This window comes from Clavelina lepadiformis, chromosome 2 (genome assembly GCF_947623445.1).
Source record: "Clavelina lepadiformis chromosome 2, kaClaLepa1.1, whole genome shotgun sequence".
In the NCBI taxonomy this organism is placed as follows: domain Eukaryota; kingdom Metazoa; phylum Chordata; class Ascidiacea; order Aplousobranchia; family Clavelinidae; genus Clavelina; species Clavelina lepadiformis.
The window spans coordinates 22866318-22880538 of record NC_135241.1 but is presented as its reverse complement, the minus strand read 5'-3'; the positions used below and the strand labels follow the sequence as shown (position 1 = coordinate 22880538).

Genomic DNA, 14221 nt, shown 5'->3' with positions numbered 1-14221 from the left:
AGATCTTGAAAAAAGCGCGGCAACATCGCTTTGTGCGGACTCTTCTGTCGGCTATTGTTAGTAACTGATTAATTATGGTTCCCATTGTTATCGACCAACTCGGAAAGCTTCATTGATAGCAATGACGAATAACGGATTCGTTCCGACATCAGATACGGTTGTTTGTAACGTGTTAGTGCTTTTTTCGCCTCAGCAGGTAAGCCTAGCTTATTACTGATCGCGCTTTACAATAGTATAGCGCTACTGGGTCTGTGGGTTTCAACATGAAATGCAAGCCGCATTTAGCGCTCCAACAGTCGAACCACTCAGCTACTATAGCTTAGCTTGCACCCCAAGATAGTGGCCAAAACTCCCAAGAAGTCCAGAGGCTTAGCTATAACCTCTTAAAACATAAAACTACGCCCCACTTTTGACAAGTTCATTACGTTTTCTAAATCAGCATACTAGGCTATGCAAGGTACTGTACGTGACTGGAAAAGTTAGGGAATTTGGAAAATGGGAGAAATGGGCAATGTTAAGGCGGTAGAGAGTGCGGAAGTCTACAAAAAAGTAGTTCACCGCTGTATTTCAAAAAGATTTGCTTATACTTGTGCTCGGCTATAGCATATTTAGCAGACTTTACTCAAAGTTACTTTATTTCACTAAATTAGTTAACTTTATTTCCGTTTAAATTTAAAAGTAAAACACTTCAAATAGAAACTATTAGAAATATTTTTAAAACAAATATTTTTACAACATGCATATGCCAATGTTTGAAGCTTATCAACGACAATGCGCCCATAGTCGTAAACTTGTTACTGTCATGGCAAAGACTTTCCTCAAACATGAAAAATGAAGTTAAACAATACGAAATAATCGTAAAAATGTAACCCGAGCTTAAGTTTCCCTGAATAATTAATTTAATTCAACTTTGAAACCGTGTGGCTTTTCTCCCAAGCCAATCAGCTGATTGGCCGAGTTCATCTTCGTCTAAATTGCTTTTGCGCATAAACAACTACTTAAAGGATACTGTGCTGGGCTATTTCAATGCTGCTATTTATGGTGCAATAGCATTGTAAAACAAAAGTTACGAAAACTGACTGATAGCTCTTCACGGCTTAACACTTTATTGGTGTTTACAAGATGTGCTATGATTGCTGTAAGCATTTCTTCTTTGGTGTTTACAGTTGCAAATGGAATAATGATGATTACTATACGTATGCCTTTGCCAATCAATCAAGATGTGGAAAATTTTTTCTTTTTGCTATATTTATTGCTTTCATTGTTACTCTCAGTTGGACATACAGCTGGGCCGTTTTGATAAATGATTCGGATGAAATTAATGCTTATTTATATGATGTAGTAAGCTTCTTATATCACTGGTATGCGCTGATATTAGGTATAACTGTTGTTTTATTTTTTTACGTTGTTATGTTGTGCTTTGCTGGATTTTTGCAGATTTTACATTTGCACAATCTTCATCTCTTTCTTTGTCATAAAATTGTCTTGTTGGTATGTTTTGTTTCTTTCATCTTGGGTATGATTTATGTGGCATTGTTGTGGCCAGATCTAGTTTCTGGGGTGAAAGTATCATTTGAAATGACTGGACCATTTTTGCAATTGTGTTCTCTTCTTGTTTTAATTTCATTTGCATTTTATTTTACAAAAGTTGTGTGGATTAGTGAAAAAAACAAAAAGCTTGCATTTATCAGTTATGTCATTGTCTTCATCTTTGTGCTGTCTATTCCGTTTTGGCAATACTCTCCATGCATTCATATGGACGCTGAGGCCAACATGTCAAAACCATTGTTAATTGGACATAAGGGAGCGCCTAGCCTTGCTCCAGAAAATACCATACTGTCCTATGAACATGCAGTTTCATGTGGTGTATTCGCACTTGAATCAGATGTGAGACTGTCAAGGGATGGGGTCCCTTTCCTGATGCACGATCCTGATCTGCTGAGGACAACAAACGTTGAGGAAATCTTCCCCGAAAGAAAATCCCAACGGGCAGAAAATTTTACTTGGAATGAACTACAACAGTTGAATGCCGGTGATTGGCATCTCAAATTAGATCCCTTTTTTACCAATAAATATCTCAGTAAAGCTGACAAAGCAAACATCAGTGCACAGAAAATACCATCGTTGGAAGAATTTGCCAAATTTGCAGCCCAACATAATAAAAGTATCATATTTGATTTAGGGCGTCCACCATCTCACCACCCATATTATTCTGAATATGTAAATATAACTGTCAACACTTTATTGAGATCTGGAATTCCACAAGAGAGTGTTTTGTGGCTAATTTCACCTTACCAGCATGTTGTCAACAAACTAGCGCCTGACTTTAGAGTTGTCGCCTCAGAAGTTGTTTCCTCATCTTATGCTCGCAATTATAGTGTTGAACTTTTGAACTTAATCTATGGCTCAACCACTGAGGAAGCGATTTCCTTGAATTATTCTGTCATTTCTTATACCATGGATGAAAGCTGGACTTTCTCGCGAGCTTGGTGCCAAGGAGTATGGGCAGTTACAACAAACAGGTGTTCAATTTTTAAAGAGCTGAAAGCCCCATTGTGGTCACTGAGTAAAACACAGTATTATGCCATATGGTGCACAATGGATGTTATAAGTCTGGTTATTGTCATTGTTATATTTTACTTTGGTTACAAGCGAAGACGCCGTGACGGTACCTATGTGATGGTACCACTATTTAGTAATTCTGAATCAACTTAACTTGTGTTTTTTCTGTTCTTGTGAGAGTATTAGCTTGCATGTTTATAAGTTTACCCGTGTTTTGAGTTGAAAACTTTGTGTCTTTTTGTTTCTAAACAAGATAACATATGTGTGTAATTTCATTACTTCTAAGAAAGCTTTTCCTGGTGATCAGGTAACAACAGTGTTTTTTTGTGATGTATACTGACTGTGTGAGTTTGCTATGGGCAACTGTAAGAATGTAAAATACTTACAACAATCTTACAAACATTTGTGATTTTGTTCACCAATTCATATGCTGTTGCATTTAGATAAAAGCTAATATTTGACCGGTTTTGAGTAGGCCTATTTAAAATTGGATGAAAAGTTAGTGTTATCTGAGTAGTTTAATATTTCATCTCTGTAGCCATAAAACTTGAAGTTGGTCATTATATCCTATTCTCATCGCCATCAATCTGGGATGGTAGAGGTTATGTCATTATCATGGATGTCACCAAACCTTGTTTCTGTTTGCTGACCTGCTTCACTCAAGTTTCAATTTTTTAGCTCATCAGTGGTACTCAAGTACTTGTTTATTAATGCCTTTAGGTATAGACTCCTTTAATTATTTTTTTTATTGTGGCATCCAAACTTGTTAAAGGATGCAAAGAACTCGTACTCGAGCATCTTGATGGTTTAGGTACTTATTCAAAATGTGGTATTGGCGCATTAAAACAGTTTTGTCTGTATTTTACCTTATGGTGTCATGTAAAAATGTATAATGAGTGCATCATATAATATACTTTAAAATGTCTTCAAACTAAAGCTATTTCTGAGTAGACCTGCCTGTATTGACCTATCTAAGTCCCTAAATAGAAACTGTGCTTGGAATACCAGTAGTGCGTAAGGTAATCACGCCCTTTTGCTAATCTGCAGTAAATTGCCTGTAATTTAATTTCATTTTAACATTTTTTGGGAAAGCTCTATTTGACAAATTTTTACCAATGGGTGTTGATGTCAGAAACTCATTCAACCGCAACGTCTTGAGGTGTTGGAAAACCAGTTTCTTGTCATCTTTCTGTTAAAGCTGACATTAGGTAACGCATTACCGGTACTAAAGTTTTAAAACATTGTTTTAAATAAAAATTTTTTGTAGAGTGCTATGTAATTATTGAATATCAATATCTAACAATGTCAGGAATTTTTTTTATTAACTTGCTTCGTTAATTATATTATCGTCCATATGTACATCGGCATTTTTCAAGGCAAAACACTTGAGTTGGTGCTTGGTGATGCAAATATCCACACAATCTGAAATGACTGGGAAACAAAATCAAATGTATGATAAATTCAAACTTTATATCATTGCGGATTGCATAGAAATGTAATTTTACATCCAGTATAAGGCTTAAATTAGCCCTGTATCTTATAATTGCTCATAATCGCTATGCAAGTAATAGGTGTCTTTAAACCGCACTTTTTCGCACAGAAGCTCCATGCTAAGATACTATACTTTCTGCTTTAATGTGAATGAGAGCTACCTATATGGCAGAGTCTCCAGTATGACGTCACATACACGTTCAAATAAACGTGCCATCATCACTTTGGCATAAACGAACTCAAACTTCCAAACAACGGACAATTGCGTAATTTGTCAACTTCACCGCTTGGTGTGAATAAATAACGTTTTTGTTGGAGAAATAATCTTATTTGCAAATAAAACACGACCATGAAGGAAAGCGGGTTTATTGAGAAAGGTATCCAACGGCAGAACTTTACAACAGTTGAATTGTAGTGTTTATTTTTCGCCATTGACTGTGCGGAGCGGAAGTTACGATGCTAACCGTTGTAGTTATAGCACAAGGAAACACATGCTCACGAGCAGGAAAAAGTGGCAAAGCCCAACTGCCTAAAACTGGCAAGATAGCAATAATTATGCTATAAGGTGGTAGGTTAGCATGGTCAACAAACCCAAATTTTTTCGTATGATAACAAGCAACAAAACTTGGCGGAACGTGAAGCCTGAAAACAAACCTTTTTCATAAACTGCACTCAATTAAGTTTATAGTAACTGGTAATTAAAACGGTGAGAGATTTTATTATTTCATAAATAACCACTTCGACGACGCACCCTTCAACTACAAGAGGGTAAATCCCCCGAGGCAAGCCGCTCGCCCACGACGCCGTCTATCCAACTGCCGTAAAAAGAAACTCGAGTATAAACCCCAGGAAGCCCTTCTTGTCCACAGCTATCTGGTCCAAATGACGTGACACCAGCCAGCGTCCAAGCACAAGACGAACAACGTTGGCACATGAGAGGTCCGCCGCTGTCACCCTGTTATGACATGCACAGTAATTGCGCGTAATGCGAGTACTATGTGTATGTCGTAATTAGTCACACTGGCACTCGCCAACATGTCTTAAATGCGAATTGCATAGTGGTAAGTTATAAAATGGAGCCATTTACTGAAAAACCGCAAAATATTGACAATGCGTTGTAGGCTAAATTAGTAATTAACTGCAGTCTACAATCTAATTTAAGACCGTATTCTTACCGCACAAGTGTCGGGTCCTCCGGCAATTTTTCCCGCGCAAATCATGTATTTTTCCCGAAGATTTCCACCGAGAGTTGTTTGTCCATACCCTTGGGCGCACACGTCAAATGGAAGGGTTCGTATTTGGACCTCTTGCAGAATCGAGGACTTCTGATCGGCGCCTGCTGCATTCGTGGCTACAACAGCAGTTAAGTTAATTTCTAAAAAGCGTCAACGACCTAGTCCTAGGCTATACACAAAAATGACGTTTTGTTTTCTTACTTCGACCCCAGCCGGCCGCGACGCAAATGGCGTCATCCGGGACTCTTTCTCCCTTCGGCAGGCAAATAGGTTTGATGTGACTACCCCCGAGATTTGCAGGGGTCGATAGCTGAAGAAAAAAGTTTTACAAGTTTGTTGGTAGCCTAGGTTGGTTTATTTTTTTTAGCCAACAAATTCTCATTTTACAAAGCAAATCAAATAACCGTCAAAGTTACCTCAAGTATAGCGATGTCGTACCCGTACTGGATTGCTTGATAGCTCGGGTGTATGTGCAGTGCTCTTACACCGCGTACCTGAACGTGACTGGATCGGTCTTCAAAATTTAGAGCTCCCAGTAGAGCCTGGATACTTCGGAAATCGAATCTCAGTTCGCCAGCCAGTCTGCATCATGATGCATGAATTGACGACATTGATGTAATAGCTGACGTTTTGTCTCAAGTCAAAAGATTGGGTTAACAGGCTTACAGCCTACTTATAAGTGATAAATAACTTATAACAAAAAAAAAAGCTGTTCCCGCAAATCAAAACGTTTTCTTTCGAGACTAAAGCGGCTTAATTTGACAAATTACAAAGTTATATATTTGAAGAATTCAAACTTTTAAAAATTTTTCGTGTAATCAGCTTATCGAAAAAACGTTATTAGTCTAGTTTAAATATCGGTGTCAAATGTGTTTCAGTGCTTGTATAGGCTACTTACATCAAGCAATGTGCTGCGGTTATTACGTATCTTTCACTAACCAGCATACCGCCACAAAATGCATTTGCCCTGTTCGGATCAAGATTCAAAAAGACCTGAATAAACCAAGGAAAATAAGGCCATCGAAGTAAACAGCTGGAAGTATGTATCAGCAACACGCGCTACACCGAATTACCATTATTTGAATATATAGTGAACCATGAACAAAAAACTATAATGTAAATAATCCGCACCATCCACGGCCATCTTTTCCTGATGGCGTCCTCTCCATTAACCACTCGACCTTCCTGAGCGCTTACACCGCACGCGCTGTTGGACAACTGGGATGCGTCACAACACCGATGAGAATTTTTTCCGTAGCGCACAAAGAAGGGACTGCGGCATTGAGCTGGGCAGAATCAGTTGCGCTTTTGTGTTATTGAATTAAGAAGGCTATACTAGTGCAGTATCGTGATTTCGCGCATTTCAGTATCGTGCTTCACTTTCATTGGACTGAAGCTGACATCATAATGATGTTGGTTTACTGTTTGTGATTACACGAACCAGCGCCAATTTTAATTGAAACATAGAAAAGTGCCAGTGACGTGGCTTTGTAACTAACATTCAACTCGTTCTTTAGCTACCTTGAGGGCAAGATGCCAGGTTGCAATCTCGGAACCGTGTTACTTGCCCGGATGAGGAAAAATAACGCTGAGTCCCGTCGCCACAAGATCGTGAGCATTCGCCCCAACCTCCGGACACTAAAAAATGAGGAGAGCGCCAAAGAGTTCGTGTATCGACAACCATTGTTCAATAAAGACTGGGTAAATCAAGTTTCCTTGAAAAAACGCCAAACCTCCGCATGAGCCTCTGTTACAGGCGCGTTCCATGGAACCGCTTCCGGGGCAAGAACTGGCACTGCACGTTCGTTGTCTTCTTTGCACGCCGGAGCCGCAAGTTTTGCTGCAACTTCCCCAACTACCCCACCTGCCCCAATGACCAGATGGTTCATCTTTTTGTTCTAGAAAGGTATTGCTTATACATCGACAAGATTACTTTAATTCGTTTTTTGACAATACGACACCCTGTGCACCCTACGGTGCATAACGTGACACAAGGATATTTATTCGGGTGCAGATAAATGTTAAGATTGGAAGGTTTACCACAAGAGCAGGATTGTTGACAGGCGCCACAGGATTTCTTGCAAAACGTGTAAATCGTCCCTTCGTTGGACAGACAGTCGGAGAGGGACGGCGTCACAAATTGCGAGCACCAATCCGGCCACTGGTCCACGCACGAAGACGAAGGAGAACATTCGCATCTGGAACCAGGATGAGAAAAACTTGGAACAAAGTGTGCTTGGTGTGCATAGGAATACAGCATTGTAAACAACACCAACTGCCATTACAACGCTCCTTTATAAATGCTAGGGGTTTCCGTGACCTCGCCACTACAAAGTCGAAAAACTAGCAAAACCTACTCTTGGCACAAGTTAGGAGAATTGCACGATCTTTCTTGGCGCGCGTTTCCTGGACAATTGTTTCCATAGCGACAGCTGCGCGTCCTGTACTGTGTTCCACTCCCACAAGTGACGTCACATTGAGAATAGGAAGTCCACGCTGACCAACTTGGTCCTGTAATAAAGGTTCAAATAAATTTGTTGCCAAATAAGCCCACCTAGGACTTAAAGAGGGCGGTTAAGTTCATTTATTTTTAGTAGGGCGCAAATTTTAAGGCTCGTAGCAGTATGTAACTTACTTGGTCGGCAAACAGGTGTATTACAAGGCACTTCTCTTCGGCTCAACCCAACGCAATTTGACCCGGTCTGACATGTTCTTATTTGGACGATTTTCCCGCCTCCACATGTTCTACTGCAAGTACCAGAATTTCTCCAAGGTCCCCAAACTGCGATTTATAATTATTATTTAAGTCACGATGGTATAAACCAAAATTACCCGGTAATAGAAGGCTATAGGCCTACAGTTACCACATTCTTCCGTTTGCAGCCTAAAACGCCGATTACTTATACAACGCATCTCACAAAACTGACAAAACCGAGCAGTATAGGCTATACCCATAATATATAGTACTTTAGACTACGTGTACTCAGAAACCTAATTGTTATGTTTGGGTGAGTAATATGAATCCTTGCTGTAAAACCACCATTACCTGGGTTGGACTGACAACGGTCATTGTTGCAATTAATCTCCCTTGTGGTCGGGCCAACGCAGCCGGATCCATTTCTACAAGTTCTTCGCTGTCGCCGCCGTCCTTCTCCGCAGGTTTTGCTGCAGCTTCCTTCATTCCGCCATGGTCCCCAAACTGCACGAAAATTACGATGATATGGTTGAGGCTATTCGTCGCAGCTTACATGGTGCGTATGTTGGATATAACCAATTTGTTTGCTCCAATTGTCGGATCGATGGCCGAGTCGTTACTGAGCGCTGGGCTCCCGATTATGAGGACCGTATCCAATAATCAGTGACACCATCGTTGAAATACTCTTGGGCAAGACATTAAAGACGCTTGCTGCTGGTGAACAGTTCTGAATTCGAGCAGCACGATATAAACAACCAAATAAAACACATGTGACAATCGGAGCTTGCATAAAAGCTATATACATCGGTAACCGGAGTTCGAGCAATGGGGTACCATGGCCGGATTTAGGTCGTACCAAGACTCTTCTCAATCCGACGATAAAGATTATTATTATCATAACATACCAAGTGGAAATTGTAAGTGTACGTTTTCGGCAGAGATAGTAAGAGAAATAGAGGGAGAACGACGAACGACATGGAATACTATCGATTGAATAAACAACAAATCAGCGATCAAAGCACTCATTACAGAATGCGTCAACTGATCCAAACATGACAGAACTTCCCATTGCTTTATAAAATATTAAAATTTTGACAAATGACTCGAGAGCAAATTAGGAATTCACTAATAAAACAATCAAAGCCATCATCCTCCAAGAAACAACGTTTTGAAATCGGCACGCCCTTTTAATTGAAACCGGTTATATATTACACATTTCCTACGTGACTACGTGTACTCAGAAACCTAATTGTTAGGTTTGGGTAAGCAACATGAATCCTTGCTGCAAAACCACCATTACCTGGGTTGAGCTGACAACGGCCAGCGTTGCAATTAACCTCCCTTGTGGTCGGGCCAACGCAGCCGGATCCATTTCTACAAGTTCTTCGCTGTCGCCGCCGTCCTTCTCCGCAGGTTTTGCTGCAGCTCCCTTCATTCCGCCATGGTCCCCAAACTGCACGCAATTCGAGAAAAATAATCCTCATACTCCGTTTCAATGATATACACAAACACAATGAAAGCATTGGATTTTGACCATCTTTAGTAGCCTATATTGCTCATAGTTTTTCATTTATTAGAATGTCAGTGTCTGAATTGAGTCACGTTCCGTTAACAAGCCAAACTGTTTGACTATAGTAGATTTCACGTGCACCTTAAACCGCTTAAACTTGATATACCTGCGATAGACGGACAACGGTTAGTGTTACAATTAACTTCTCTCGTGGTGCGGCCAACACAACCCGATCCGTGAAGACAGGTTCTCCGCTGTCTTCGTTTTCCGCCACCACAAGTTTTGCTGCAGCCCCCTTCATTTCGCCAAGAACCCCACGCTGTTAAATAAATGTTGGGTCTTTACCACCAACGCCAAAGGAGCCCAAACCTTCTCTCGGTTTTATTCAGTGATAATGTCCCAACATCATAAATTAATAATTTTCAAAAAATATCGTTCACAATTATCCAATTATCGTTATTTTTGTTTTTGTTAGCCTGCTATCTCTTATGTGGTGGGATTAGGCTTATTCCAGTGCAGGCATAGGTTACCGCTTTCCGCTGACATTTTTGGAATCTAATCGTCAAAAGAAGTAGAAAATAGAAAATCAAACTGACGCGTTTTAATAATTTTTAACCTGAATTATCACAACGGTTGGTGTTGCAATCGATTTCTCTAATGCTTGATCCAACACATCTTGACTTAGACTGGCAGGTTCTTCTTTGCCTGCGCCTTCCGCCCCCACACGTTCTGCTACAACCGCCATCATTACGCCACGGTCCCCAAACTTCACGTCGAGTTTGAAACGTAGCAGTATAGGTAAGTAAATTTAAGAAAGTGGCTGTTTCACCGAAAGTTGGTCAAGCAACTTGCTCTTTATTGGTTTAATTGCAGATGTAGATTAAAAGAAAGAATTAGATTAGGTTTAGATTCCTATAGCCTATGTTATAACATATAAGTTAGGTTAACAATTAAGCAACTGCAAAAAATAGCTTCCAACGTACGATTCCTTCCGATAAAGTAGTGACAGCCATAAGTTAACTGCCATCGTGGTACAAACAGTGGTGGGATTGAAATATTTTAACACCCGGCTCTCTCACTACTAGCATGCCATATTGACCCGGGGCCGATATACACATAAGCCTGTACATACGCTTGTTAATAACCGGTTCGCGGAGGTCATTAAAATTCCAAGAACCAGTTCGTACGAACCGGTGCGAACCAGCTGAATCCCACCACTGGGTACAAAGTAGAAACATACAAACGCTGACGCACAAAATAGCTTTAGCTATGAAAACAACAAACTTACCAGCGCAATCGTGGGTGTTACACTGGATACGTATCATATGTCTTCCATCACAGTTGTCCCCAGTTAAGCACCTTCTTACTTTCTTCTGCCTACCACCGCCGCAAGTTCTGCTGCATGACCCCTGGTTAGTCCAGGAACTCCACTCTGGAAATACTCAGCAAAATAAACTCCTGCATCTTATTTATAATTTTACGTTGCAGGCACTGACGTGAAGTTAGTTACCGGTTCCCTGGTTCAGGGCTGAAAAAATACCCCTAGAGGCCCTAAGCACTAAAAATATATGGTTCTCCTTATAATTGTAATGGAAAAATAAACCTGAAAATAGTGTTTATTTTATGGACTAATATTATTATTTTATTATATTATTTAATAATAATATTTATATCCAATGATTAGTTTTTTTCCATTTTTTTTTCAAGCAATGTCTAAGTTAAGAAGTAACTATTTCTTAGTTCAAAATTAACCAAGCTACAGTGGCTATTGGGTATAATCAACCTGCTGCTGCTTGCACTGAGCACTGTCTTGTTGCGCACACATCGTTATCCTGGTATGAACCCGCACATCCAGTTGTTTTGCCACAACTTCTATACCGGTGTCTAATGCCACCTCCGCATGTTTTGCTACAAGGCGTCCAACGTCCCCATTGACCATACTCGTCTGTTCCGGTAAACCATAGGCATATAAAGTTGGTATAAAGTAGGACTATATACTATAAATATATACATTTTATGTACTATTTGTCTACATTTAGGCTATAAGTTAATAAGAATGTAGAAAACTAGAAATAGCCGAAAACTTAAACCAACCGCAGGAATTGCAGGAACAGGTATTGCACGTTTTGCGGCATAATTGTTCATACGAGGAAGCAAAGCAGAGTGTTGTTCCACAGGAACTTCTTAAGTCTACACACTGACAATTGCATCTAAACAGAAACCCACTCGCTCATTTTACCTTTCAATCAATCATCAAAAACAGAGAAATATGAATTGCAAGAAAGTGCACTCGACGTACGGGCAATTTTGCGTCTTTTCACATTCTCTGGAAAGGAATTGTGTACACCCGGTTCCACAGCTTCGAGTCCGAGTCTGAACACCTATGCCGCAAGTGACGCTACATGGACTCCATCCATCGCCATCTGCTGTAGAGGAAAAAACGGTAGCTGGTTTCTTGTTAAATTAAGCGCGCATTTTTTGGATGCTTATCGCGTGGTGATTAATTTCACAGTTTGAAGAATATCAAGTATGATTAAATATGTTACATATTACGTTACCACTCGAATTCATGCTACGTTGCGTCCATACAAACCATTGCAACTGTGTGTATTGCAGGATATCTGTCGTCTGCTATCGCCTTGACAGCTATTTCCGTTTGAACACTCCCTTCTTTGCCTCAAGCTTCCACCGCCGCATGCGGCGCTGCAGCTGCCGACATCATACCACGTGGACCAGACGTTTTGATCTGACAAAATGCAATCAGAGATCTGAAATCAGCTTACTTAGATATCGACGAGAAAATGTTGCTGTTTATACTGAAGCAAGGTTGTTGTCCACATCTCCTCTCTTCTTTATGCGATCCGATACACCCCACTATGTTGTTGCAATCTCGATACCGGTATTGCCTTCCGCCGCCGCATGTAACCGTGCAATCTGTCCACGGACCCCAACCGCTGTAAATGCTTCCCACTGGAAAATATATAACAAATTACCACTATACGTGGAATTCAGCAATCGTGGTGTTTTAACATTTCACGATTTAGTTCCTCTGAGATGACGTATCAAATGCAGCTATTAGTGCTTATAATAGAAATCTAATTACCACATAGGCACGGTGGGCATTCACCACAGGTCTTTGCACAGAAAACTTTGTAAGCTGAGTTATAGCAGTAAAGCGGTAAGCAATTATCTGTTAAGTCTTTGCAAGGACATGAACACCTAAAAATCAAATATATATTTGCTCTGGTTTTGTTTATGCTAAAATTCATGTAACTTATTACGTACTAATAAGGTTCTACAACCAACGTAGCTTATAGGCTGGTAGGCACAGGTAATTTGCATATGGGTATAGATTAGAGACTATCACAGGTTTTTTTCCGCACTTGTTTATTTTTAAAAGATCGAACCTATAAGGTTAGTGACAGGATTTAAATTTGCAATCTGCAATCATTTCATAATCTGTGAAATCTTACGAGCAATCTTGCGCGTTTCTACATATCTTATCGTCATATTGTCTGCATCCACTTCCACAGCTGCGTGATCTTCTTCTCACTCCGATGCCACATTGAGCACTGCATGCGCTCCACTGGTCCCACGACTCACCTGAACAATTTTTAATTATTTTCTTCTGCTCACTCAAACGTTCAAGATTTCTATAAAGATGCCATGAACGACGCTATGAAGATTCCCAAAGAAAATGTTTTGCTTGGAACGTTTCTTTCCTACCTGCAAGAATGAAGAATTGTATCACGGCACTGTATGTTGAAATCAGAGTTGACAACTTCATTGTATCTGAATGTCCTAATTAGCAACCGACTGCAATCCACAATTCACCATGTTTGATAACACAAAAACTGTTAAATCTTATGCTTACAATGAAACCAAATTTTCTCAATCTGATTTGGCAAATGCGCTTTTGAAATTCACGGCAATAACTGTTATACACTTGTTGACTTTTACCACGTTCATGTATAGAAGTTATTTAACGACGAACGGCTTTGTCCGCTACGATAAAGCCTATTTTTTAAACAAAGCATTTCCGGAGTGGCCATGTCAACGTTTGAGCTTCTTTTGCAAAAGGCTTTTGTCCAACAACATATACTTGACTTTGTCTATGACTACACGGCACAAGATATTAAAGTCTGCTACAGCCAATACTGAATTGCTGCCTTGCTTCGAACTCTGCTTATCCTTGCAAAATCTACGTCCGAGAAGATTTTGAAAGTAAAGGCTCATGCTTAAGATAGTACATTCTTTAAGAAATTATAATCCTGGTAAATTCCCGGATCCCGCTTTCGTGTTTAAATATAAACAGCGATGGCTGCTCCAGGACACGTTTAACGTTATTGCGAGAAAATTACGAAATCAAGTGAATTCCTATTCTCGAAAACAATTTGCAAACGTCGCGTTCGTGACACCGAGTGGGGTTATGTAACCAACGTGAAATGGCGACCTTAGATTAAGCCTGATTTATGATTTGGATTTGAAACGATTCAAAGTAAGCAAGGGACTAAGGGTAATTAACTAATTATCCTCTTGTTTTAAAAGTGGCTTATTTTAATCATTTCATCGTGCTTTGTTCAACGTGATCAAAATGTTTTGAAAATAGAGCGCTTCGTGTGACTGAAAGGTCGAACTAAACCGACCGCATGTGTTTGACGAATAAATTGCTAATTTCATCCTGAAAGAACTGATGACGCGAACGTTTTTTACCTCTCCCTATAACCT

The 14221-nt window shown here is 40.0% G+C and overlaps 2 protein-coding genes across 5 annotated transcripts; one reads left to right on the top strand and one right to left on the bottom strand.

Moving 5' to 3' along the window:
- The first annotated feature begins 679 nt into the window (after window positions 1-679).
- On the top strand, window positions 680-3921 carry LOC143444878 (glycerophosphodiester phosphodiesterase domain-containing protein 5-like). The gene has a single exon (XM_076943671.1). It carries the CDS (start codon window positions 1123-1125, stop codon window positions 2713-2715), a length of 1593 nt encoding a protein of 530 aa, XP_076799786.1. The 5' UTR covers window positions 680-1122; the 3' UTR covers window positions 2716-3921.
- Window positions 3922-4453: 532 nt separating this feature from the next.
- LOC143444876 (uncharacterized) lies at window positions 4454-14188 on the bottom strand. Of its 4 annotated transcripts, XM_076943669.1 has the most exons (25): window positions 13220-14188; window positions 12967-13096; window positions 12597-12712; window positions 12311-12463; window positions 12087-12239; window positions 11793-11916; window positions 11588-11703; window positions 11277-11438; window positions 10782-10925; window positions 10110-10259; window positions 9660-9812; window positions 9284-9436; window positions 8335-8487; window positions 7924-8070; window positions 7646-7799; window positions 7329-7486; window positions 7022-7186; window positions 6810-6926; window positions 6420-6574; window positions 6187-6281; window positions 5705-5870; window positions 5490-5598; window positions 5229-5404; window positions 4805-5008; window positions 4454-4695 (listed from the first exon to the last, which is right to left on the bottom strand). In XM_076943669.1, exons 1-24 carry the CDS (start codon window positions 13278-13280, stop codon window positions 4808-4810), a joined length of 3411 nt encoding a protein of 1136 aa, XP_076799784.1. In that variant the 5' UTR covers window positions 13281-14188; the 3' UTR covers window positions 4454-4695; window positions 4805-4807. The 4 variants fall into 4 exon arrangements, 3 of the variants coding, with proteins under 3 accessions (XP_076799784.1, XP_076799783.1, XP_076799785.1); XM_076943668.1 differs by having other exon boundaries at window positions 4454-5008; XM_076943670.1 differs by lacking the exon at window positions 9284-9436 and having other exon boundaries at window positions 4454-5008.
- Window positions 14189-14221: the final 33 nt, after the last annotated feature.

What these genes read in the sequence shown, in the direction of transcription:
- LOC143444878 (XM_076943671.1), top strand. Translation starts at nt 1,123, where the DNA reads ATGTGCTATGATTGCTGTAAGCATTTCTTCTTTGGTGTTTACAGTTGC.
- LOC143444876 (XM_076943668.1), bottom strand. Translation starts at nt 13,280, where the DNA reads ATGAAGTTGTCAACTCTGATTTCAACATACAGTGCCGTGATACAATTC. An exon ending in TGGACAACAACCTTGCTTCA is followed by an intron (nt 12,240 to 12,310) that starts GTATAAACAGCA and finishes GCATTTTGTCAG; the next exon opens with ATCAAAACGTCTGGTCCACG. An exon ending in GGAAAAGATGGCCGTGGATG is followed by an intron (nt 6,282 to 6,419) that starts GTGCGGATTATT and finishes TGGTTTATTCAG; the next exon opens with GTCTTTTTGAATCTTGATCC.